The 27862-nt window shown below is 41.2% G+C and overlaps 1 protein-coding gene across 1 annotated transcript; it reads left to right on the top strand.

Moving 5' to 3' along the window:
• The first annotated feature begins 1332 nt into the window (after window positions 1–1332).
• C3H1orf198 (chromosome 3 C1orf198 homolog) lies at window positions 1333–23907 on the top strand. The gene is made up of 4 exons (XM_064648852.1): window positions 1333–1761; window positions 9586–9636; window positions 18946–19497; window positions 21444–23907. Exons 1-4 carry the CDS (start codon window positions 1414–1416, stop codon window positions 21498–21500), a joined length of 1008 nt encoding a protein of 335 aa, XP_064504922.1. The 5' UTR covers window positions 1333–1413; the 3' UTR covers window positions 21501–23907.
• The last annotated feature ends 3955 nt before the right edge of the window (window positions 23908–27862 follow it).

Here is a 27862-nt window from a genome sequence, read left to right as displayed (position 1 = left end):
TGTGTGTGTGTACATACGTGTTTCAAAGGCTTGTTTCTCTGGGCGTGATGCAGATGACTAAGAAAGCGAGCTCAAGTCAAGTGCTCTCAAACAAGTTTAACAAACAAAACAGGATTATATAACTGGGCTGGTATGTGATGACTTGGGGAACTAATTACCTCCTAAGAACCAAATATGTGGAAAATCTAATTATCATTTTCCATCCTCTTCTGTGTCATCTTAGACAGCTGGTCTAGCGATATCATTTGAACTCTTAAATGGGAACATTAATATATTGCAGTCCTAACCATTTATCGATTAAGAATAATGTCAAAGAAAGCTTAATGAGGAAAAAAAAAATTGGCTAAGCAATGAAAAACCATTAACCTGAATCACAATATTTGTGTGACTGCGTAATCTATTTTGAAGATAGTACAAATTCACATGCAAGTACCTAGGCCAAAAATCAAAATAGATTTAGCCTCGCATAAATCTTCTGGCATATTTGCCTGTCTTAGGTAAGTTTGCTTTGTTTTTGTGGAAAGAGGAACTATGTGTCCCCACCCCCGGAGACTTTGGACGTCTTTTGTGAGTTTGTGTGGTACCTCTGTGAATGCTTTGCCAAAGTTAGGACTTGTTGCAGGAAAAGAGAGCATTTGTACAGTGAAGGAAGAGACCAGAAAACCTAGTTACTTCAGCCTCTAGGAAATCTGTTTTACCAGTATAACTAATGCTTGCTGCATAGACTTGTTACACTTAGGCTGCAATTTTTTGTATTATCAAAATAATACAGAAGCTTTAGACCATCTTGCTCCCTAAACCTGTTGAGTTGGATAAAATAGCCCATCCCAGGCATCATGTCCCTTCTGACAGCAGCTGCTCGCCCTTCTATCGTGTTAAGAAACATGTAATACTTATTTAGAAGTTAGGAAAGGCAGGTTCTTGGTTCTGGCCCACTCTGCCAGCTGAGGCAAGTCGTTTCCTGGTGCTCCTGGCCCTGGCAGCGTGGGAATACTACAACTCGTCTCCTCTGGAAAGAAGGGGAAGGGCTGTGGGAGACGAGCGCTACGGTAGGAGCAATTGAGGGCAGCGGGGTCCGGTCAGCCCCAGGCTACCGACGGTAACGAGACCGAAGCAAGCCCCGGAGGTGGTTTCCCCACTTCCCTCTGTCCCTGGCCGGCTGCGAGGCAGACGGAGGAAGGCCGGCTCCCCCCACCCGGGAGCGGCGAGCGGCGCCGCGGGGGAGGCGGGCAGGGAATGCCGCCGGCGCTGGGCGTGCGGGGGGCGGGGAGCGCGGGGCGGCGGCCGGGCCCGGCTTTATAGGGAGCGAGGGGAGGCGGCGTCTGCAGGAGGGGAGCGGAGGAGGCGGTTCTCTTCCCGTTCCCTTTCCCATTCCCGCCGTGCGAGTGCGGGGCTGGCGGCGGCGGGGTGGCCATGGCGTCCATGGCGGCGGCGATCGCCGCCTCCCGCACGGCGGTGATGAACGGGAACCGGCCGCTGGACGAGCGGGAGCGCAAGCGGTTCAGCTACTTCTCCTCGCTGAGCCCCATGGCGCGCAAGATCATGGCTGAGAAGGAGCGGATCCGCGAGCGCTACGGGCCCGAGTGGGAGCGGCTGCCGCCCCGGCAGCAGGACGAGATCATCGACAAGTGCCTGGTGGAGCCGCACGTCCAGGCCCGCTACGCCGCGCACCGCGGCGCCGCCCGCCCGCCCGCGCCGCCCGCCTCCTACCCCAGCCTGCGCCTCAACACCGGGCAGAAGGTGGTGCGCTTCGGCGACGAGGTACGGCGGGGGCCGCGCCGCGACAGGGCACCGAGGGGAGGGGGCGCCGGCGGGTCTGGGGCGAGCGGCGCTCCCCACCCATGGCTCCGCCGCCCGGGCGGAGCTGCCGCAGCCTTGCCCCAGCTGCCGCTGCTCCTGCTCGCCGGTGCCGCCGGCGCTGGGCTGCGGAGGGTCGCGAGCGTTCCTCGCCGTCGGCAGCATCCCCCCTCACTGGGGGGAGTTGCCCCGGTGATGAGGTTTATTCCTTTCCCGGCTCCCTGGCTGTGCGCGAGGGCAGGATGGTACACCGCGCGCGGGGGGACTCGGTCACACTGTAAAAGCAGGGAAGGCGCCAGCGACGGTAACGCTGGAGTGGGTTTTGCAGAACGGGGACTTGAAGAAAGAGGCCAGTTCCAGCTGCCCCGACAGCGGGGCATGGCCCTGGCTGGCGCTGGGCATAGTCCCTTGCTGAAAATAGGCTGTAGGGAATGTTTACATTGAATTAAGTCTCTTCCTTTTTGTTTCTAGTTTTAGACACAGTTAAAAATACAACCCTGAAAACATTCCAGCTCTTGGCATGTTTGACACCTTAAAAAAAATGCAGCCTGCTCCATGTCACATGCCAGGAAAAACAAGAGTGTGGAAAGATAGATGGCACAAAGTATGGATTTCGAACCTTTTGAGAGCCGTCTATCTAATGGCAAAGCGTGGCAGCCCTTCTGGAAATCCATAGGTATAAAGGGTACCCGGTCTGGAGCAGTGGGTCATGTTACCGAGTGCAATCCCTTAAAGAGGAAGGTCTAACAATGCTTGAAGAGACCTGACAGTGCTCTTCAGATACTGTGTCTCTTATTCTGTGTATTGTTTCCCTTTGTTTTCTTTTCTTTTACATTTCTGTATGATTACAGAGCCAGTCTCTTTCCCTGTGTTCATATAATAACTTACAGTGACCTATTGTTAATTAACTCAAGTGGCTTCTACCAGAAAAAAAACCATAATCTGCTTCTGCATTTGTAATCATCAATCCAGTTTAAAGAGAACAGTGCTACTTTTAGCCTCCTCTCCAATATCCCTTGCAATAGGATCTATAGGAAGCATATGAGGCACATTGATTCTGGGTATCATGGTTCCCAAGGAGCTTTGTGCTAGAAGACTGCTCGCTGTGTTTCACCTGTCAGGAAGGTGTGATGTTGTGCCGCACGCACATCGTATCTAAAGTTAGAGAACACAGGGTCAAGCTCAGTTTTGTTTAGTCTGTGATACCCAAAATTCTAGGTAAATATTTGATAGTAATGGTGAAAGAGAGGTATAGAAGAATACAAGACAACAAATTTGATTGTGCAAACAAACTTTGAAGGGAAATTTAAAAGTTAGTTATGAAAGTTGTGACTGTAAATACGTTCATCTTTCCCAGTCTCAGAGAGCTCTGGTATGCTTTCTGCTTTGAATTATGTGGATCTGGAAGGAAAGCAAGCGTGCTGTAGGCTGTTGTGCTGTACTGTATGGAAATTATAATTTCCCACTTGACAAAACAGCTAGAGAGTCCATCTGAAATTCAGCAAGCTGTTTTCTTTCCCCTCTTTTCCCCAAATGCAGTTACAAAATGCATAGTATTAGCGTTTCTGTTGCCATTAATCAAAGAATTCATCAAAATACTTGATACGAAGTGTTTAATTTTGGAAGCATCCGCCTCAACTGACTTCCTCCTTGACTTCTAAGCAGAAGTTAATATAAATCGTTTCTCTGAAGAAAAGAGATTCCACTCGTTTTGGCATCCTCAGTTTCCATTTTAGTTCTTCCAACTGCACTGTTGAGCCTTGGAACCTTTCCTGGCTCTTCATCTGATAGCTTCCTCTCCCCTGGCTCCCTTGCTGGCATTCGACCTGATTGTTGGACATTTGCCCTGGCTCACTAATTGTTCCTCCTTGTCCTGCTGTTGCAGAGCTACTGTGGCCAGTCTCTTGCCATTTCAGTTCAGCTTTCCAGGCTTGCAAGTGCTTGGTCTACAGAGCTTTATTATCTTCTTGTCTTCTGGTCTAACAGCTTACGGAATTGTGCTCCTGCTGTCTTTGTAAGACATAACTGCTACATGTACTGTGGTCACCCAGCCCTTGCTCAGGGCAATTAGATTGGTCCTGGCTGCTGTCCCTGTCTATTGATGTATGGTATCCAAAGGCAAGGAAATGGAGAGTAGTCTGCATACCTCAGAATCACTTGTTGATTTTGCAGCACTTTCAGTGAGAGTGTTTTGATGTGGTGATGTTCTTGCTGACACCTGCTCCAAAGGTTTCAAGTTTCCAGACACAGCTCATCTTCCCTGTTAACTGATGTTGAAATCTGTAGTGATCTACCTGTGCTTGCTTAAGCATGGAAATTTTATCTCTTTCACCTCATGTTCTTTAGAGGTCTAGGGAGAAAGCAAACCAAGGATGAATGATGAAGATACTGATTTACCCGTCCAGGCCTCTCACCATTTCAGTCCCACTTTCATGCATTTGACCACTTTCATAAGGTGGTCCAGAGAATATATGTAGTGGTCTCGTATCTCTGGACAGTTGGTTCCCTCTTTCTCGCTCCCACCATTTCACATATATCTTTTCTAACACCAGATTTATTTCCTGAACTCATTGCCCAGGACTGTAAGTTCTCAAACTATAAGCATCTCTTACATTTTCAAAATACCTTTCAGTATGTTGGCTGTGTGGGAAGGGTGTTAGAGAAAATAGATGTGCAGTAACAGGACCATGGCATCCTGCAGCCATGATCCAGTCATTTTATAATGTTAGAGCACTGCAGCACCATGTGTGACTCTTAGCAAATGCCTAAAGTCAGCTGAATGCCACTGCTTCTTCTCTTCTGTTATCTTATGCTCATTGCAGCATCACCAGCCATGGAGTTAATAACTGAAGCTGTGCAGGCACTGTGAACGCGGGTCCCAAAGACTATTTGTGCCAGGACACCAGAGCTGCTCTTTTAATCTCCCATCTTGCTGTCAAAGAACTGAAGGTATTTTTAAAAGTCTCAAAAAGCTTGATGAAAGAAACTGAAGTACAGGAGTTAGGCTCCCTGATTCCCCAAGCAGCATTTCTCTCAAGCAGAGTTGGATTGGGTGGCACCCAGTTCTGCTTGGCAGTTGTACCTGTGGGCACCACGCTGTTGTGGTGAGGGTGCATGCAAGCACTAACCAGCCATTACATGTCCACCGTCAGCCTCACAGTGTCAAGCTGAGACTTCCTGTTTGAGATGAACCCCAGAATACATCAGCTCAATAGCCTTGATGGGGTTGCAGTACCCGGTATTCTCTAACACCTCCTGCTAGAAACATCCGACATCCCTTACCACTCTGTCTTGTTCGGTTTTCTAGAGTTGGCTGGTCTAGGTCATATTTTTCATCTCTTCTAGGCTGGCAGGGTCATTTAACGACCCCATGAAATAAGTTTTGTTCTGTTTACTGAAGATTGACTCGCTACCATCACACATGAGCCCAGCACTAGGAGATTATTTGTTGCTTCACCATAATTTTCTGTATCTAGACAGTCTAGACCTCTTGACTGAGGGCTTTTGGAGGCTGTGACCTTCAAACAGAACTTCCTCTTTCCTAACAAGCCTCCAATTACTGGCATTTCTCCATTCATGTCTAATGCCCGCAGCAGTAGAAAAGAAGGTTAACTGAACGGAGGAAAATCTGAAAATAGAAACCAGGATTGAATATGAATGTAATATAAATTGATTATTTTTGAAATGTGTCATAAGTTATGAGAGGAACCAGTGGAAAACCAGAGTGTGTAAGAGGCTACCACCCTTTGCCTGCTGTAGTGGTCAGCCTTTGTTAAGCGGCTGGTTTGGTGTTAGTTGGTGCCACTGGATCCTCTGTTTGATTCAGTGAAAGTTTAGATAGTAGTTTACAACAAGTTCTCACTGTTCTCTTAATACTGTCCCTCTTTATCCATAAGTGTGTGACATACACGTGGATTCAAGGTCTGATTTTTCTTTTTTTTTTCTTTTTTTTTCTTTAAATGGATATTCAATATTTGAGCAGTATTCAGTAGCTCAAAGAGTTGGACTTGAAATAACTAAATTTTTCATTGAAGTAAATGCCATATGCTTTAAGAAGTAGTAAGCATTTTATGTGGAGCAAAGACAGGTAGGAGACTTCGGTTAGCTTCATTGATCGTCTTTTAATAGGGAAGCTTGACTTATCTACCTGAAGGCAGATATGGTATTTTGTTTTGCTTAGCCTTAAGAACTTTGACACCAAGCAAAGGATCAACCCTTTTACCTCCCTACTTAAAAATGCCTTAAAGCAACAAATAGTCAATAGAGCAAAAACTTTTATGTTGGGCCTGTTAGAGACTTGTGCTTTTTAAAAAATGAAAAATGCAGGGCAGCTTTTGAGTGCAGTTAAACCCCAAAAAAGAGCAAGTCCTGTTCTGATAATGCTTCCAAGATGCATTTGTTGGTGGGTTTGTGACTTTCCCACTTACTGACAGCTGTACTGAGCAACAGTCATGTCAGATACGCAGGCATTTTTCTACCAGTGTCTTCCATTTTGAAATTCAGATGCTGTTTTGCAACAAGCTGCCTACATACAGCAAATGTAGTTTGTGATTCTTTATATATTTTGCAGCTGGTTGTTGAAGTCAAGTGTATGACCAGATTTTTGCCTCTCTCTTTTTTTCTTGTCTTTTTCAGCTCTGAAATATGTTGCATGAGGCCCCATTTCTTACAAATAGGTTCTTTCTTTAACACTGGTGAACAAAAGTTTATTTATTTGCCTTCTTTCTGGAAGAAGGCTTTGTTGTGTACTGGAAACAAAAGCTGATCAGATATGGATCTTTCCTAATCTATGTTGATGATACATAGCCTTGAGGCCTTTTTCTCTAGAATTTTCACTCATAATTCTCTTTTGTTAATATTGAAATAGTTGATTATTTTGCTCCCAGTTTTTTCAAATGTATAAGAATTTGTTTATTCTACATCAAAGTTATTTCTCATATTTTGTTGATGACAAACATGAGTCAGGCACTAAAGGTAGGCAACTATTGAAGTGTAATCTCTGGCTTCTCACTTGTTCCTCTTCATGTCCTCTGTGTGAGGGCACAAGAGGTGGAGGCCACAAACTTCCTTCCCTTCCCTGGCAATGGACAGAACTCGTCAACTGTCTCCTTCATCCTACCCTGAAGTACACTTCAAATAACCACAGACATCACCTCCTTGAAGGTTTGTATCCTCAAACCATGTCTTATCCTATTTTATTCTTTGCTATGTCCTATGGAAGATCTCTTGAAAGTGGACAGAGCTCCTCAGACTTACTGGCTCTGAGGTGTGCTGGGCTGTGCAGTCCAAGATACAATGAGCCATCCTTTTAAGAAAAACAAATCTATGGTCCTTTTCTTTTAGGGAACTGCTCATGCCTAACAAATGTCTACTAATTCCATCTTTTGAAATAGTCTATGAAAGTCTTAGATTTTATCTCTAAACTGAACTTTTTAACAACTGGTACCAAAATACTGTTAATTCATTTCAAGAGCTTTTTGCTTGCCTATGCTGGAGGATGAGGTTACAAGTTGAGGTTCCAACAGGTGCAGTGATGGTTGAGAAGACATCAGATTCTATGAAATGGGAGGCTGACTTGCTTTGCCCTGTAGGGAATGATGTATCCTGCTGCATGATGATCTCATACCTTCACTCTGCCTTCTCCATGCTGCTTTACTATCCCTTTGTGGTCAGCCTCACAACAGTGGTGTCATCACTGAGTTGAGAGTGTGCAGAGAGCATTGGGTGAAGAGGTCCCTCCCAGTGCTGTCTACACTTGCCTCAGATACAGAAAAATAAAGAACTGGATGTCTTGCATCAAGGACAAGGATGGTCTTGGCTTGCACCCAAGTTTAAAACTGGTCCACAGCTGGTTTGCTTGTCCAGAGCTTCCTTTAAATTCCTAAGGTAAAACCCACTGGCAGCTATGCCTACATGTCTGGAGCTTTAAGGTGCTGTGACAGCATGTAGGAGTGTTACAGTGTTCTCTGAACTTCATTTGTATCCTTTACTGTTGTGGTTGAAATCAAGTACTGATTTTTCCAGACCCCATGTGGACAGAAGGGTTATAGTCCTGCCTTGTGTATGAGACTCAATTCAGTGGTTGGGTTGTCCCATCTCTCTTCCCTTTCAGACTGTGATTCTTGTCATATGTGCTTCATATGATATAGTCCTAAATATATATGATATAGTCCTAAAATGAGTTTGAAATAGTTTGATACACCTTCTGTGAGGCATCACACACTGAGTGGTGTGGCATGCCCATGCGGTCAGCAGCACAGTGCAAATACTGATAGATACTAAAAAGCAGACTTTTATTGCCTTTGTTTTCTTTAAATGTTAGTACATCTGAGTATCTGTTTCCTGGAATGAGAGAACCTGGTATTACATTTGTGTTCTTGGCAAAAATTTCCTTTACCAAATTTCCTTTTTGGCCAGAATGTGGGATCCAGCAGAGTCCAGGCTTTTCCTCTTAGATGATCTCTATCAGCCCAGTTCTTTCTAAGAGCATGGGATCATCCTTATATATACCACAAATGCTTTACTGCGAGAAACCCTGTGCTTCACAGATGAGTAATAGTTGGAGAATGACATGTTTTCGTGTTTAGGACATGGTTTCAGACATTTTTAATTGTGATCTCATAGCTCTTGGCCAGCAAAATCTGCCTAGGGTGAAATAAGATGGCAAATCAAGAGAATGCTATCAGATGTCTGAGAAATACATTTATATAAAGGCGGAGATCACAAATAAGAAGAAAAGAGCAATCATAGTGAGATGTGGGGTTCCTGTGTTGTCTTAAAACACGGTCTAGTTCTGTTATTCTCTGAACAGCAGGAGTATGAAAGTCCTGCATGGTTACTCCTGGCCTTTGTCTTTCCATACGGTACTCCAACTCCCATTCCTTTCTTATGTACTGGGATGGCCAAACAGGGCTATACTCGGTATGGAGGGTGCAACTCACAGCCTCTACCAACATGACCCTCCAGTGTACCAGTGAGACCCAGCCATGACTAGGAATAAAAATGCAATAGTTTTGTTTTAAGTCTTCAAAAAATATGAAATACAGTAATTTTTTTATTATTTCACTCCTCCTTTTTTCGACATGGGTCATGTATTTCTGGAGGGCATGCTGTGTATGAAGAGATTATTTAAATTTCTCAAATCGGGATTATTTTCAGAAATATACCTTCTTAAAAGAATTGATTTCAGATTGGGATTTTACTCTGTGGATGTCATGTGGCTCTTTCAACACCACTGAATTCTTACTTCAGACCAGCCATCATTGAAGTGGCATGATTATGTGTTTTGTCAGGGCTGGATCCAGCTGTGGCTTGTCCTGATGGCTGCACAGCTGTTTCACTGCCATGTGACTGCCTGGTTGTGCACATGCTCTTCGGTTTGCCAAGGGGAGGAAATGGGACTTTATTTCCCTTTCTCCTTTTGTTTTTTCTGTCCCTGTGTGTTGCTAGTGGCTACCAAAGAAATGCCTAGTAGAAAACTGGAAATATAGTACATCTTAAAGCTATTTGTTGAGAAGCCATTTCAAGTAGTTTAGACCAGGTTAAACCTTTGTATATTTTGTAGATTAAATTGGTATAGTATTGATAACCTTCCCCTCAGAGAACTTGCTTTCAGTCAGTCCTAAAATGTAATCAGTGCCATCTTCAAGTAGGGCTTTCACTTTTTAGCAAGTTGTGTGGTAGTGGTTGTTACAGTTCCAGCAGTGTAATGTAATGCCATCTGTATGATGCTTCTCAGCAGGTAAAGTTGTTGTTCTGATTTTTAGTCATTCTTGAATTTTATTTCAGGACATAACTTGGCAAGATGAACACTCAGCTCCATTCTCCTGGGAAACGAAGGTAAATATGCAGCAATTTTACTTTTAATGTTGGTCTGTCATTTTATACTTTTCCTTATGTATTTATTGTCTTCATTTTGATACTCGATAGACTAATATCACCTTTATTCTATGAGAGCTGTGTAAAGTGACTATCCTGCAAATGATACAGAACTGATGTACTTTGATTCACATCAACAGAAACACAAAATGGGACTTCATGAACTAAGTTTCTGGCTTCAAGTGCAGGTGTAAAACTGATTAATTACCAATTATTTGATTTTTCATTGCAAACTTTTTAATCAACTTTCCATGTTTATCAGATATTGTATAAAACATAACCATATTTCACTTTGGCAGTCAGGAGTAAACTAGCTAGGAAACGGGGTGAGAAAGTTGCAGGTATCTAGTAACTTGATTGGATTTTTTCTTAAGGCCTGTCTTATGCTTCATCTTTTTATTATGACCAAGAATGTTGTCCTACAACAAATGTAATGAAACTTGTTGACCTGAGGCTGTGATACAAGCATTATGTTATTACATCTCCAAAAGGCATCTCCTTCAAAAAAGAATGTGGTGGGTTTTTTTTTCTTTCTGTGGTGGGTTGGTTTGGGAATTGTTGTGTTGCTGTTTTTCACCTCTCACTTTACTGCTGGTATTTTGTTAAAGTATTATTTACGATGGGATTCTCATATGCCTAACATGGAGCCAGAGTTCTCCATCTTTCTGAACGTGCAGTTTGAGGAAATATGGTCATACCATGTTTGTGGTGGAAAATCAAGCTTAATTCTTCTTGTTGAAGAAATTCTGGGAGCAAAACCACAGCTCATTGCCTTTCTCAGCTGTGTATGGGGAACATATTAATTTAATCATACATTTCAGACTTTGTGTTCTCTGTCAGAGAAAGCTGCTTCTGCCCTATTCCCTGTTTTTATTTTGTTTTGGCTTGGGTTTTTTTTTGCCCTTGAACTATGTAGATAATCATGTATGAGCTTATGAATATAATCTTAGCCTAATGCAGAGTAATTATTTGGAAATGCCAGTGAACACTAAATTAATTTGGTTGACCCTCGCCCTCCCTGCTCAAGGTCACTGCCTGTAGCCAGCGCCCCATCTGTGCTTTGCAGAAGCTGATTAACCTCTAACTTGATGTGGCTCCTGGGTCCCGGCAGCCTACAGTGCCGTGGTTTAAGAGAAACCAATGCCAGTCTTCACTTGCCTTAAAATTCCCTTTATAAGCTGTGATGGTTCAGGAACCAGTGGAAAATTTCTTGCAGCGGAAGCCTGGTAGCTCAGGCAAGCCCTCCTGTCTTTCAGAACCTTTAGAAGAAACAGCCACTGGCTCTTAGTATAATATCAAAGAGGCTTTTTAACATGGGTGTACTTGGGTGAAGCTGCCAAGAAAGGAAAACCTGTGAGAAAAGTGTGGACCTCATTGACAATAAGGTGTAATAAATCATATGTTGGAGACAGCATTGTTGTGTCTCCTCTATTTTTCGATATGAATCCAAAAACTCAGGTTTGGGAACGTGGCAGCTGTAATCATATTTTTATGCTCTGTCTTGATAATACTATGTAAGTTCTGAATACTTGAACTTCCTGGAGGATAATGCTTCGTGTAATGCACTGACTGGTGATCCAAATTGAGATGCATCTGGATTTGAATGGATTTTCTCTTTAATTGATACTCTTTTTCTTTTTAATGCTTGTATGTCTAGTGAAGGATTTTTGAACCCAGCCTGTGGTTTATCACTTTCTGATTAATGTTATTTCTACTGTCCTCCTACTGTTTCAAAATGAGGGACCCAAGTGGATAGATGCACTAGTTTCATACTCTACTGTAATGAATGGAGGATCACAGAATGATATGGGACCACCCGTGTGGCTGCTGAAAAGAAGTGAGGTGGGGAGGAGGTTGCTTTAGAAGTAATTGTCATGGCTGATGAAGCTGTGCTTCCCTCTCCCCCGCTCCCTGCTTGCTGACCAGGGATAAAAGCTGTGCCTCAGCTGTAGGCTGAAAAGTTGCCTGACCTTTTTCTCTAGCGAAACTCTAGGGAATCCATTTTGTCTGGCTTTACAGGGTGTGGGTTGATTGGTTTCTGTGGGTGCTTCCTTTTGGTTTTAATTCGGTGCCTCGTATTGTATCAGTCTGTCAGCCAAATCCTTCAGCTGCTGAGTCTTCCTTTTCTAAAGGTGGAGATCTTGCTTCATGCTTACTCTTAGATCTCTTCCCTAACCAGTACTTTAATAAGGTGATACTGGAAGGCAATTTTCCCATGAGGTACCAGCTGAGGAAAAAGTATCCTTGCTGAACTGGTCCCATGTGAGGAAACCTGAATGAGCTGTTCAGTAAGGTTGATGTATTGTAATGCACGTGCAATGTCTTGTGAGCCAAATCTGTTCCTCCTGTTATTTAAGGCCATCAGGCTCTTTCCATTCCATGAGCTCTATCCCGTGAAGGGTTAGTCTTTCCACAATATTCTTTCCCCTGATCTCACTTTAATGCCTTCAATGTGCATGAATGTGATCTGTTTTACCCAAGGAAAGGAATGTGGCTTTTTCAGAGCAAAATAAAGATGTAAATAAGTAAAACCACTAGGCTTTTTTTTTTTTTTTTAACAGTGAGACTCAGAAAAATAAAGCAGCAAAATCAGTATTTGTAACCAACATGAGGGAAACTAAGAGGGTAATGAGAAGAGTAGAGAGCATGTATTCTCCCAAGATGAAGCCTCTCAGGTGTTACAGTGATGCCAGTGGGGATTCTAGGTAAGGATAGGGGATTCTAGGGGATTAGGTAAGGATAAATTTTTCTTACAGGAGCTAGTGCAATGGATTCCCTAATTCCATGGCTGTCAAACTTACCCAGAGAACAGTGTACTAAATTGCGGTCATTTTGGGCAGAACATTGTTGAAAGGCTTGATAACTTCACTTGTGTCAAAAATAAGCTTTCTGTGTTCTCATTTTAAACACAAATGTGAGATATGGCTTAAGTCATCTTATCACAGCAAACACTTGCATGAGTGTCTCCACTATTTTTAGCGGTTTGATGTGTATTTCTTGTCTTACCTTTTTATTTTTAAATCCTCAAACAAATCAAAGTAGAAATACCATGTAAATTGCTGAGTTAGCTGTTTGACAGCATTAAAAATAATATTTTTAGTAGATAATGATATCACTTCTCGGAAGGAAAACTACTTGGGAAGCAATGAGTTCTCTTGGCACTGCAAACATTTTAAAACCAGAGATTGAATTGGAGGGAGTGATTTGGTTCATGGGTGGAGCCCTCATGGACATAATGTCTTGAAATGTGGGTTACATTTTTAAATGGAGCTCTAGCCAGGTTTATGAATTCAGGGCATTCTATTTATGGCTTCAGGTTTACGTGAGATGAAAGACGACATTTTGGCTGAGTTTAGCCTTTGAGGTTTCTTGGTTTGTTTGAAGTAAAAATTCAGTGAAACTCAGCATGGACCTCAAGATATAAATGGAAAACAAGAATCATGCCTGCGTTTGGAAATAAAATTTCTCTGCAACTCTTCCTGAACTGAGAACTTTGTGGGTTTTGTGGTTTTGGTTTGTTTGTTTGTTTTTTTAATAATTTAATAATGGGCAGAAAATATAATTTCAGTCTGCCATCTCAGTTAACACACTGATTGCACTGAGCAGCATGGGAGTAAGTTGGAATCTATTTCTAATTCATGCTATTAATGAAAACAGGTTTTATTCCAAATGCTTGAAATTGACACATGCATATCTAAAAATTTGGTTTTCTTGATACAGGTAGAATAATTGCCAGCTCTCTTCTGTTTTCAACAGACCATCAGCTATTTGTTGAAAAGAAAAGCCTTCAAGGTGTGTTTAAAACAAACAAACCAAAAAAAGCAAAACAAGGAAGTGTCAAGCTTCAATCCCTTCAATAATCTGTTTGCTGCCTCCATGTCTGAATTCCCTAATTATATTGCTACAGAAGTGATCTATTCCTAGCAATGATTTAGGAAGAGAAAAATTGCACTTATAAAGAAACACGGTTTGCAAACTGTTTCCCTTATCTAAAACTAAAAGACAGACTTCAGTATCCTTCTTCATACAAGTCCTAGTTGTGGAGGATTTTGTTTTGTTTTAAATAGGAAAAAAGTTCAAGAAAAGAGTTTTTTCCTTCCTTTGCTTAGCAGCCTGATATTATAATTGTTTGTTACAAACTATAATTTGGCGTAATTATTTTTACCAAGCAGGCATAATGGCAGTGCTTCCTTGGAAGGAAAGAAGCGTGATCCCTGAGGTTTTGGGATTAGCCTTCCCTTTAAAACACATTTAAAACACGCTGCTGTAAGATCACTGTTGACTATTAGTTCTTGAACAAAAAAAACCCAGCTTGTGGTAATAGAAACTATGTTCAATGTTTATTTTATTCTGCATGGCCAAGTGTTCTCAGCTAAGGATTCAGTTACCTGCATCACTCTTTAGACAGTTGTTTTTGGGCATAAAACCAGGCATGTACCAGATACTGTCAGCATCAGCTGGCTCAAGCTAGATGGTAGCAGTGGCAGACTAGAATGCAGTTCATATCACCAAAGAGTATATAATGTAATTTCCTCCAGAGATCCATGCTATATATGTTTGGGCATTGTCTTTCTGTAGGGACTAAAATTACTTAGATGGTTTTGAGTACTTGGCTCTATTTTTTGCCCTTGCAATTTGCCTCTGCTGACCTAACGATTTCTTTCTGACTGAAAAGATCCTAAAAACACCCACGATGTGCACAGGAGATAAAGCAAAAACTGCAACTACTTTGAGTCCCATATTTATTTTGGTTTTGTCCATTCAGCAAAGCAAAGTCATCTTCTAAATCTTTTTAAAGTTGGCTTTCTTACCTCTGCATTTATTAGTCTGTGCTTAAAACAAGTTGCTTTTGACAGTGTTTCTGCAGTTTTTTCTCAACAATTTGGATTTTTCAGCCTGCCAAGGAAAACAATTTGTTTTGGCTGTATTTGCGTGACTGCTTAGTAAAATACTACACATTCCTGATGAGTGAATAAGATGCTTAAAAAGTTCCTGGGTTCTTTGTGGTCATCTTGTTTTTAATATAGACTTATGAACTGAGACCTGATTTTATACAGTATTATTAAATCATGACATTCTCAGTGTGTGGTGCCTCTCTTTCAGAATACATTGTTTCTCATGAGTATATACAGCCACTAGTATGATTTGGTGGATTATTGCTGCCTTGAGACTGAAGCTTAGTCTAAATTTTTTAATCCAATAAACAAAATTCCTAAATACCTTAATATCATCTTTTTAAGGAAAGATGAACATACAACTAAAAACTGCAATTTATAATGTTATTCATATTTATTATTCAGAAAAATGATCAAAACAGGGCATCCTTTATTTGAACCCTTGCAGTGGTTTGGGACCAGAGGGATAAGACCAAAAAGAACACAGACTTCCAGGTTTACTCTGCCTCAAAATACTTCTCAGTGCATGCTTTCACATGCTCTCTCTCCCCCCTCTCTCTTAATGTGTTGAGAAAGATTTGCTCTTGCAACATCTTGAAAATACTACTGCTGTTAATAGCTTTTATTTGAATTCCAATAACTTCTAGAAATTGCAGTTGGGACCTCACTAGCCTGTCTGTAAACTCTTGAGAGTTTCTGGGCTGAATAGTTCCCAGAAATACAATTTGGACAAAGGGTAGGAAAAAGAAAATAATTTTATTTTATTCCTTAGATAGAGAATTATAAGTACAGAAATTGCAGTTCATTTAAAGTCATACAAAATCTATGAAAGCAGTGGGGGACTGAAGCCCTGTCTCTAGAATCCCAAACGGTGCCTAAATGGCAATTCACTTTTGATCATGAAATCGTATCCCAGTGTTCAGTGTTTGCTTCCCCAAGGTGGCAGCTAGTAGAGTGTCACAGGCACCCTTCCACTGCTGAATGCTACATATGCCAGTGCAGCTCACAGCAACTCTGCCTCAGCCTGAGGAAAGCGAGCACTCAGTGTGACCCTTGACAGACGAGCTGCTGCCCTAATATTGACTGGGGCCAGGAGAGATGCTATTCTCATGGTTGGCAAACCTTAAGGAAAAGGAAATGTTTTTTTTCAGGGGGTAACTGTCTTTTAAATATTGTTTCCTTTTTTCTCCTGCTGACGCAACCAATTGCCAATTTGCAATCTGATGTAAGAAACTGAGAGCAGAACACTAATTAAAATCACATTTGTAGTGTCTAGTGACTCATTAGAGTGTTCAGCACTATTCATTACTTAGATGTCAGCATAGGGTGTTTCACACATGGGTCTTCTCCATCTCTGTGTGAAATTATCTTCCTACTTATGATGCTGTTCTGTTATTTGGTTTGTTTTATCTTGCGGGGGAGGGTGTTTTATTGCCAATTTTTTTACTTGAAAGATACTGCCTATTAATCATTTTCTTTCATTAGCTTAGGGGCTTAGTTGTGTTAAGTAACCTCAAAAGTCAAATAGAAGCATTATATATTTCAAGGAATACAGAATATCTTGCGGCTGGTCCACAGAAGTTCTTGGCTTCTTGAGCTAAATGCTAGAAGCAGAATTATACATCTGACCTCACGGAGCTGTATTTACATCATCCGGAGATGCAGTGCTTTCAGAACCTGTCAGGGTAGTCTTATCTTCTTTACCTTCCTTGTGGGAGAACGTAAACTCCTGAAGAAATATTTTCATTTGGATTATTCCATGTCAGATTATGAACTGTTTGATCTCCAAAGCATACCATGATACAAGTATGCAATCTTAAATGTCAGGTGGCCCTGTCTTCTAAAATGGAAAGGTGCACTCCATGATCTCCATACTAAGAGGACAAAAAGGACATCTTCTTCAGAACATGAATCCATGAGCAGGTTGGAAAGGCACAACTGCTTGAAGTTGTGCTGCAGTGTCACACTCTAGAAGCAATGTGCCACTTCCAAACCAGACCTCTGAGTTGATATTTGGACCCATAAAAAAGAACATAAAATATATCTTTAGCTCCACAGTCTAAGAACTTCTCAGGAGGCTTGGCTTTGCTTGTCTGTCTTATTGACATTGAAATGCAGAGCCATCTTGTTGGTTTACTTTTTCTAATTTTTGTTCTAACAGACCCCTGCTTCCCTTCCATCAGTGTTTTTGCTGGGTTTTATTTCCAACACTGTCCTGGTGGATCTGGGGTTGTGATAGCCTCTCTGCCCTCTGGGCACTGACCTTCCCTCTCTCTTGGGCTGGAGGGTGAAGGAATCATTCTACTGAAAGTGACTCCTGCTGTGGTGGCCTTTAGCTACTGTCATCCCTAGTGTGAGCCCTGGGACAGTCTACTCAGAAGGCAGCTGACTGCTGAAGGATAAAAAGTAGCACTGTTTTAATTCCTACATGACAAGTCATACACAATTTAGGCTTTCCAAGATGGATTTTTTTTTTTAATCTGTCTTTTATTTTTCCTTTTGGATAGTAGAGAAGTGCAGGTCTATTTTATATTGTGTTATGGGTTTTTTAAGCTGGAATTTTATCAGTTCTAAAGTCGTAAAGCGTCTTAACTTCAGGGTGATAAATCGCTATTCAGTACTGCTGCCAAATGAGCTTAGGCAAATAAATCCCTATATTTTAATGTAAGGAATGGCAGTCACTGTAAATAATCCTCAACACCAGTGCATCTATAATTTGTTTATGCAAAATTTATCTAAGGATAAATCTTCTGCGCTTAGGTTTACGTCATGACTTTTGTTGAAAAAAAAAATTGGAGCACCACGGTTTTCCTCTTAGTTTTTTGCAGGCAGCATGGGGTGTTGAGCTGTTTGGTAAGAGTTGTGTGTATCCTTGCACTCACCTTACTCTAGCTGAGCTATAATTACTTCCAGCTTATTTATGTTCTGCATCTTTTGATATTCTTAGTGAAAACATGAAGCTTGGTGCTTCCTTGCCTATAACCTTGGAAAAATAATATATCTAATTCTTTAGAAAGGTCAGAAGTAAGTCCATGAGTCAAATTATGTGTAGGCAGCTGCTGACTGTTTAAAAAAAATTGTTTTATAAATAATCAGTTGCTGGGTTAACAGTTTCTCTTTGATGAGAAGTTTCAGAATATTAACTACTAGTCGTGTGAGACCTGCTAGAACTAGAGTCCCTTTGAACTTAACATGCACGATAATGTAGGACTCGAGATCAAACATTTCTAGTGAAAATGATATGCAACTGGGACTTGTTTTAGAATCAGGCCCATACATACTATTGCAGTTTTATTCAGAAAGGCTGGGCAATGAAGTAGAATGGGAAAAAACATCACAAATCTGTAATGAACTTCTAAAGTATCTATTAACCATTTGTAGGAAAAGTTACAGCTCGTCTGAGTTTTTTCAAACCCAGTCAGGCAACAGCATAGCTGTAACAGTAAATGCAAATTTTTTTTTTTTTTTTTGCATTATTTGTTCCATTTTACAAACAAAAGTCTAGACATTAGGTTGTTCTTTCCTGGCACTTGCTATGGTGCTGTCTGTGCTCCTAAAGATGGTTACATGTTTCTCAGAGTGAAATAAGGCTTAACTTTTATTAGCCTAAACAGTGTGCAACTAGTTGACAATCATTTTACTGAGGTGGTGGTAAGTAAAATGAACATTTTGAAGTACTGTTAGCTTTCAGGTGACTTTTGCAAGATCTGTATCATGCATTAACTGTGGACACTTGCTTCCTTGACCCAGTGTTACCTATCAGAAATGACTAGCTATTTGCACTGCAAGTAAAAACAAAACAAGGTTCTGGAATAGGTGAAGAACTGGTCCTGCTGGAGATGTTTCTTTTCCTTCAGAGGTGCATTAGAATTGTAAAATGACTTGCCTGTGCATACCCACTACATCTAATCCTTTATCTTGGAAGTAGGTGGAATTGTAGCCAACTATTTCAAAGGCTGTAGTGGAAGATTGTCTTTTAAACTACACTGTAAAGCTTTTTTGCTTAATATTTTCATGTAAAAATCTATGATTTTCAAAATACATCTGCAGCTGTTCTGATGTTTTAGTGTCGCTCTTCTAATGTTTTAGTGCTGTGCATGCACTGAGTAACTCGAATATGATTGCCTGATTGCTTTCTCTGACTAATCTGCAGCAGGTCTAGGACTCTTATATTTGCTTGCACTTCAGACTTTTAAAAATTATTATTTTTATGAAACTACAAAAATAGAGAAAATAAGGTAGCTTTGGTGTGTATCTGTTGTCTGGGAGTTGCCTCACTGTGGGCAAAGGTGCTACCTATATGCATCAAGGTCTGAAGGTCAAAACTATCTTCGTGAGGGGCTTTGAAATACTGTTTTTCTTTAACCCTGAACAGAGTCAGATGGAGTTCAGCGTTGCATCTCTATCCATACAAGAACAAGGTGGTGCCCAGATGCAAAACGAACAGAGGCAGCCTGTTAAAGCAGCACCTGGCGTCCAAGTCCCTAAATCTTCTCAGGCCAATAAGACCCCCGGCTCTGATGGGTTGATAGCACCCAGAAAGGAAGAGGAGTCCTCTTTCTGGAAGATAAATGCAGAGCGCTCAAAGTTTGAAGGAGACAAGTCTGAGTTCCAGTCCCTGACCCCCAGCCAGATCAAGTCCATGGAGAAAGGAGAGAAACCCCTTCCCTCTTTTTACAGACAAGAGTCTACTCCAAAGGAGATGACAAAAGCTGAGAAGCCGAGCATAACTAAACCAGAGAAGTCTGTTGCCCCCAGCCTACCTTCTGTATCTCTCGAATGGGAAAAACCTCGACCTTCCCAACTCCCCACTAGTTCTCTAGATGACTTCTTTCTTCCTGACCCACCACAGGATCTGGCATCATCTAGGACAAACAAGGAAGATACTGATGGTACTATACTTACAGACCCACAAATGCCTGGACAGGTAAGTACTGCTATATCCACTGTCCTTAGATTTAAAAACTGTATAGTACATTAAAATCTGAGAGGGCCACTCTCAAAGATCGGGGACTCCATAAAGCTTGATGGCTTTTTATCTTTCAAATGTGAAGGAGTCTTATTTAACCTTTTGTTTAAATGTTTGACACATTAACTTGAATTAAATATTTTTTAACACATAGGATAAAGGCATAATTTAAATATAACACCAGAAATGCTGACGAGGCACCCAGTGGCTAATTGACAGCAAGCTACCTAGTAACATGCTATATAAAGTAAAAGAGGTTGTGTGGGTTTCTTTTGGTTGAGTGTGGGGTTTTTTTGTTTGGTTGGTTTGGTTTGTTTTTAGGTTTTTTTGAAACAGCAAAACACTTAATGGAAAGAATAAATTTTTAACTTGAAAAGTAGATAAGCTGGAGTCTAGGCTAGGATACTTTATTGGTACACACAGCGTAGTGGTGAATGGTGAACTAGTTTCTCAGATGTTTCAGGCAGTAGCCTGACAGCCACTTCCCAGTGCTTTGTCCCAGGCAGCTGGGCTGCTTTCAAATGTGTTTTCTCTTAAAGTCCAAAATAGAAATAGAGTGAACTTCCAGAATTAGCTTTCTGAATGTTTTTTTAATAAAAAAACCCAAACAACCCAACAACAAAAAATAACCTTAAGCAGCTCAATAGCCAATTGAAGCTATTTTAAAAGCAGATGCTGAGATGCTGATCTGTGAGAAAAGAAAGGGATCAGCAGGATATGACATAGTGAAGGAAAGAAAAGAAAGAGATCTGAAGCCTGAAAACTGTGAAGTAGGGAAGAGGAGCGGTTCTTCAAACAGAGCTGCGCAGTTCTGTTTGGAATCTGTGGCATCACTCTGGCAATAGCCTGACACATTACTGTACATCTTCAGCATGTGGCATAACTTTTTCTGTACTACATTTTCCGAACTGTGATTGTTTAAATTCTGAACAAGATTATGTAAGGTCAGAAAGATACAGAATGAGGTAGCTCGTTGCAAGAGAAGTGGCAGCACTTAGGAGAGAACAATACTTAAGCCACTTCAGTATTTGAAGCCCTATGATTAGTTATTTTTTCTGAAGCTAAGAGATAATGCTTATTGAGCTGTTCTGCTGCAAATTGTGACCATGGTAGTCCTCTAATTTAATTAAAGGCTTTAGCTTGTTTTCCTACAAATTAATGATTTGCTAGTTTTAATTCCTTTGGGAATTTTTTCAAGCTAACTGAAACAGTTTGAAAAGCCTGATTTTTCTCTCTGTGGAAAAACACACACCCCATGTCAAAATGTGAACAGAGTAGCAGAGAATTTTATGTATTATAGAATTTTCTTCCTTTCCTCTTCTCTGAATTTTCTTCCCTGTTCTGGGAAGCCATGCTCTAGGAAGATAATGCAGACTCACCTGTGCCTCTTGAATACTTTTCCTGACCACTAAAATCACTTCAAATGTCATGGCTAAGAGTGAAACACTACAGGAGTGAGCATGTTCTTGATAGCCTAGTAAATAACTTGTCATCAAAGTTTAAACTGTGTAGTTTCCTGGAAACAACTGACTATAATTGCAACAGACAATCTGTTGAATTAGTGATGCTTCTCTTCTGTGTTTGTTTCGTTCTCTGCAATTCCCACTCTAGTCTAAAAGATTGATCTTTATTAATTTTTCCATAAGGAGAAAAATAAGTTTTTGACTGCAGCCCATGAAAAGAATTTTATTTTTATTTGCAGTTGCCTTTAAATGGCCATTGTGAGTATTTTTCCATGTCTGGCATTTTATGGTGTAGGTATTTAGGTGTCTAGAGCAAGGCGAAGACCTTGAAATATTGGCAGACAACATTTTAAATTTTATTTTGTAGATAGGCAGTCAAATACTGAGTTCATAATACCATAATTAACAACTACATGTTATTTCTTTTTTTTTCCCTTCCAGACTAGTACAAGCAATGTTATCTTGAAGACTGGCTTTGATTTTCTGGACAACTGGTAAAAGATACTTCAAAACAGATCAAACCAATTTTGAGGAAGGAGTGGAATACCTTTCTCCTTGTATGTTAATTTACTAGAATTTGTGTCTTTTTCTAGAAGTAACTTTCAAACTCTTAAATGTTGCCTTTGTATAAACTTTTGTAACACCATATGCGGTTTTGTTTTTTAAACAGTGATAGAAGTGTGGTTTCATTTGGATATTTTTTTAATATCTCTTAAAATTTTTGGTAGCTACTGTATTGAGAGAATGGGAGAAGTTACCATACACATGTTAAAGAAACACAAATGAGAGTCTCTGTATCCTACAAATGGAACCTGCAGGACCAGATTGCTGTTTTCAATCGAAACCTTGCTAGCATGGCTTGTAAGAAATAGTGTTGCACGTGCAGTGGTTCCAAGTAAGAAAATCATTCCATACTTCAGATAGCTAGCAAAAGTAGTATGAAAAACAAACATACAGAATTGCATTGATTTATAGATTTTGTTTTGTTTGAAAGTTACTTTTGTACCACTTATTGAAAACACTTTTCTTCTGAAGAGGGCAAAGGCATTGCCAAAATGATGGATACAAAGAAGCACTGTGTTTGTACCCTACAAATCTGCTATAATAACATAAGAGTGTTAGAAAAATGATATGTGGAAATGACAGGTGTTTCTGCTCTCTGGATTAAAGACTTGGGGGTGGGTAGAGGGGAACGGAACAACAACTAATGAATTGGCGAAATTCTTCAGGGAACACAAGCCTAATAATTTCACTGCCTCCTTACTAGAGCATAACTCTTCATAATACTAGTGCTGGAACTACAGCACTGGAGAATTTCTGGAGTGTAGATTACCTTTATGTCAGGAAACCACTATGTTTATGGGAGGTCATAGCAGCGTAAGGCTTTTTTGTTTTTAAGCAGCTTATCGTCTCAAGGACTCATCAACTTTGGTGCTTTTTCCTCCTTGTGGGTACATTCTCTTTAGTGTTCAACATCTGGGTTACATTTGTTCCTGAGGTGCAGAGAGGCATCTCAAGGTGGCCCTCAGCAGTCTTGCCTCCAGTTCTGCTTTTGAATGATCTTTGGTGTTTAAAATGTAGAGAACAAGAGTAGCTGTCGTTTGAATCTGTCGTCTCTGAAATGCAGCATGATTTACACACTGATTCTCACTGTGTTTACCTCACCTTGAAGCCTTAATTCCCCTACGCACAGCCAGTGACTGGTCTGCTCCAATGCCAAAGGTTTGACTTTTCCCTTTACCTCAGCAATAGACCCATAGCATTTGTTTGGGGTAGAAGGCAAAACACAGGGCTCTAATGGGTCCCAGCCAAGGCTATAAGAAGGTTACCATCTCCTAGACCATAGTTGTGCTAGGCTTCTCATGGATTAGCACTTGACATTTGGTTTGGTGCCAGGGGCAGTTACATGTGCAGAATTGGACGCAGCAGGACTCTACCTGTTACAGGAAGAGTTTGAAATGTCCTGGAAGAATCTTTACCTCTAATTGGTGTGCTGCTTTCTCTGAACAGAGTGTGCTGATAGAGCATTAAAACTTACTTGTTGATCAAGGAAAATGCTGTAAGTATGTTTCTCCTTCCACTCCTCCTCGAACCCCTCACTCCCCCAAAAAATTGAACCACCAAGGCCAAACCTTCCAATTTTTCTAGTGTTTTCTTAAGAGGTTTCTTAGCTAAAGGGGAAGATTGCCACAGAGTGGAAGTCATTGCATAGTCTTATTTACAGACTTCTGAAAGCATATTTACATTCTTCCTGAGTTGTACAAACTCCTGTAATTCATGGATATTATCTCTTGCATTCAGCAGTTCAGAAAGTACTTGTTGTTAACTTCCTGGACTTTTCTGCTGTTTTTTAATTAGCTGCACTTTTTTAGCATTTGCTACAAGCATCCAGCACTAATATAGCTTAGAACAACTTTAGCACAAATTCTTTAGGTGCATAATTAGCATTGACTCGCACCTTTTTTCAAAGCTGACAAATGTTAATCTTGGGGTTTACAGTTACCAGTGAATCTAGTTTTCTGTACATTGAGCTGCTGAAAAGTTCTAAATCCAAAATGAAGATGCAAATTCTAATCTTCTTGTGATTTGGGGAGATCTGAAAATGAAGTCTTCTACTGTTGAGGAGTGTTACATTTAATCTCTGCTAAATACCTTAAAGCTTCTTAGGGAAGAACCTTGACTGCCTGTCTCTTCCATTGGCTAACTCGACCCTAAGACACATTGGGACCAGCTGGTAGAACATGCTGCAGAACTTTTTACTTATCCTGGTAGGTTTTTCCTGTGCTTAACAAGAGTTGATGCTCCTTCTTTCTTGAATATGTTTTTATTAAACATTCTTACAAAAAAATTGTACTTGGTCACATTTTATATTAACAGTGTTTTAATAAAGTCACTTTAAATAAAACGTTCCAGGCTGTTGTGGTGCTTTGTGTGATGTCCCATATACTCTGCTTTCATCAGTGCCATTGGAGTTGTTTGTGGCATCTTGATTCTTCCTGAGAGGCAGCCAAGAATGATTTAATCTAGAACTTACAAGCTGAATTTTTTAGGTCAGGATAAAAGAAATCAACAACACACTTCAGCTATTTTTTCAAGGTGTTAAGTGAATCTTTTGGGAAACTATCCTTGCTTTATTATTTCATCTGACAGCTGGGGACAAGGTGAGATTTTGGAAAGACTAAAATCTACTTGTACTTCATTGTAATAGACTTAAACCTAACACACACTCTCCCCTCAATATCTTCAGGTAATCCAAAGCAGTATCTGGATCATTATTGCAGGTGCAATTTGAAAACTCATATCGTGGTTTAGCCCCAGCTGTCAACTAAACACTACACAGCTGTTTCTTCACTTCCCCCAAGCAGGATGGGGGAGAGAATGGGTTATGTATAGGTTTTAAAAGCATGTCACAAAAAGAAAGGTGCTAGCAGAGGCCACTGGGTAGTCTCACTTTCTGCCTTTTGTCCTATGATGCAAGTTGTCACAGTGTAAGAAAGCGAAATGTGCAGCTACAAGAATAGTTTTTCTTCTGCTTGCTCACATCTACAAAAATGTATTTTGAAAAACAATTTGGTTTACACTTGGGCTGAATTTCCAACAACAACTAAAAAGGCATTTGAAGAAGAATTTGGTTTGGAAAGACTCGACAGCCAATTAAGGGGTGGTGTTCCAACTATATTTAGGATCTGGCCTACACATAGTTTGCTTCAATCTTGTCTAAGCTCCATCTCAACTTTTTAAAAATTCTCTCTAATAAAGGCAAATCCACAGCATCTGGGCACTGTCTTGGCACAAGTAGCCAGCAGGTCTCATTACTGAGTGAAGAGTTGTAAAGGCAGAGTAGAAAAGACACTTTGGCTGCCTGTCAAAGGATAGCGATTGTTTTATTTATTGGTGACTTTAGCCATCATTGCTGAGGGTGCTCAAAGACAGGGCTGTCTTTGAGGTCATGGCTGTGGGTATGGGAGCAGCATCCAGCAGGCAGAGTCCTGTTGATCACTTGGCAACAGCATCCCCCAAAGAGCTCACAAGTAATTTCCCTGAGATACAAACCTGACTTTGTAGGTGTTATTTACAGACAAGGCCCCAGACTTTGCTGTTCAGGTTTGCTCATGACCCACTTAATTCAGTATGGTCATGTTACCGTGAGGACAAAACCATAATTTGGCTGTCCTGTGTGTGAGTTAATGAGCTAATGCCTCTACGGAGCAGGTAAGCCAGGCACAGCCAATTCTTCTCAACAGAGCGCTTTCTGTGTTTCTTTTGAAGGTCTCTGTTACTGTCCCCTTTCCTCAAGTGGGCTTTACCCCTCAACATATAATGTAACCAAGTAGTTCACCACGAAGAGCTACATCTTCATCTGACCTCCCACCATCTGGGGAGCCTTGACAGCATCTCAAGTCAATGAATGTGGGGTGGGAGATGATCACAAGATCTGTTTGAATCCCTAATTTGCAGTTCCACAGTGGTACTGGGGACTGCATCCAAAAGATGCTGATCTGAGACCAAGTTTATTCCATAAATGGAGCAGAGAAGAAAACCTCACCATCTCATCCTTCTCCTTCAACAGATCCTTTGGTCCCCTAAGATTTCCTTACCAGGGTCATTGCTCCCTCCTGTTCTTTTAGCTGTTCATACTGAAGATGACAAGGGAGAGGGAGCAGCTTATCTTGCTTCTCACCAGCAGCCTGATTTTCTTTCCAGGACAAGTTCATGTGCTTAGCACAGTAAAGGTACAATCTACTAGGGCAGCTATTGGAATGAACAATCAGGCCTGGCTGAAGAATGGCAGCCATGTCTCTGCTCATTTTCAACCCAACACTTTACTTTTAAAGCTTACCATTTTTCTGTAAGCATCAGTGTGGATTTTACTCTGAATGTCTTCTGGTGCAAAAGATTCCATTAGGCAACCTCTAAATCACAGCATTTATGAGCTCTGCTGCCTAATGGCTACGAAACTTGGACCTCATACAGGACCAAGATACAGACTTAAATGCTCTTGGCAGGTCAGGACCTTACTAGGATGCCAACAAATCAAAAAGCATATAACTGCCCTGAAAATAGCTTACTGTAGCTTTCCTGTAATGCCTGTCTCCAAAATGAATAAGGGAATGGAACAAAAAATTGATGGGGGAAGGAAAGAGTCTTCTGTGATTTTTGGACAGTTCAACTTCAGTGATCTACTAGAGGTTTCCACAAGGGCCTGACCTCAGCCCTAGTTTCTCTTCTTACCAGAAGTGTAAAGAGTGCCAGTGACCTTGAAGTTCAGTGGGTCATTTGTCTCTTGAGCTTGTTCTCTGAAGCCTGATAACCAGAGCTGAAGGTAGTCTTTGAAAATCTCCCACTTGTAATAGGTGCTAATTATGTTATGAGGATTGTTTTTGCTGCTGTAAAATGACAGCTGCTGTGAAAAGATGTGGTGGCAGGGTGCTGGGAGAAGAAGAAAAGGTGACGGAAGAAGGAACAAAGTTCATATGGGAGGAGAAAATTCACCATGTGGGTCCTCTCCACCCTGGCATTTCCAAGCTATGTGAGCTGAAGCACTGGCTCCACTAAGCTTGGTGGCAAAATTTATTCTGCCTTGGAGGAAGCCCGGACTTTATTACAGCTGTTTGTTATTAAAAGCTTGACTGAACATCCTGCTCTCCTTGCCACATTTTTCAGAGCTTACATCTGCCAAGAAAGAAACTTCTGATGTGTGCCTATAAGCTTATGTTTAAGAAACCCTGCTCTGGCCCGAGTGTTGTACTGATCCCTTTCGGTTCTACCCCTGTTTGGCTGCAGCTCAGTTCCTCCAAGGCATAGAATACTGCAAATTTTGTGGTCAGTAATTACAGCTTTTTTTTTTATCGTCTCCATCCTGGAGAAACTGAGCTGCTGTCAGTGATTTAGGGCACCTAGGAGGGTATCTAGAAGCTCCCACCAGGCTGGCAGCAGTGCAGGCAGTGACCAGTGACCTGCGGTCTGAGACACACTGAGCTGGCTCCAGAAACTGTCTGGCCAAAGTCACTGCAAAAGTACCAAGAGGTGAGAGTTTCTTGGCCCACTGTCCTGCCAACACAGGAGTACTGCTTCTTGCTTGTCCTCTGTTTCATCCTCTCTGGCTCTCATCTCACCTAGACAATAGTTTTGCTGTCATGAAATGTCATGAAGTGTTTTATTAGTGAGAAAATGTGAAGTTGCAAGACATTTTAATAACATAGCTAGGCATCAGGGACTTTCTTTCACTGGGCCGCACTTGGCATGTTAAATTACATGAAGATCCTGGCTGCTTTTCCTCCAGAAACCTCAAAAGGAGTTGAGAAAGGGGGGAAAAAAATCCCAGATCAAGTAATTCTGAGTGCCCAATCTTTGGTCAAGTTGTACCATATCTCTACCATCAGCCTTAACGCAAGCTTGGAGTCAACCCACTAACTTTGGTGTCAAATCAACTGACTCTATGGAAATCCCAGAACAGTTCCAAGGAAGCTTTTCATCACTAGGATTTCCCCAGTAACATCTCAGGAGCACCGATGACTAGGAACAAGCTTATCAAAGAGCAAAGTACCCTCCTATATGTTCTTTCCACCTGCTGGTTCAAAACCAGTCCTGGCTGGGAGCAAGCAAATCTTGCTTATGAGTTAGATGAACCAGCTTCTACCCTGTAACCACATGCAGTTCCGTGTCTCTGATGCATCTGTCACCTCTCTTCCAGGAATGACATTCATTCTCCCCATTCCCAATTTGACATTAATGTGCCAAAGCACCAAGCCAGGTCCCTCAGACCTACAGCCAGTGATGGAGACCTCTCCCTGCCCAGACAGTCACTGGTCTAGGTCACTCCTAGTAGACAGCTGTCCATTTTGGGCTATCCAGGCTCT

Source organism: Pseudopipra pipra, chromosome 3, assembly GCF_036250125.1.
Source record: "Pseudopipra pipra isolate bDixPip1 chromosome 3, bDixPip1.hap1, whole genome shotgun sequence".
Classification (NCBI taxonomy): Eukaryota; Metazoa; Chordata; class Aves; order Passeriformes; family Pipridae; genus Pseudopipra; species Pseudopipra pipra.
Note: the sequence above shows the minus strand (reverse complement) of the source record. Positions and strands in the feature narration are given on the sequence as shown.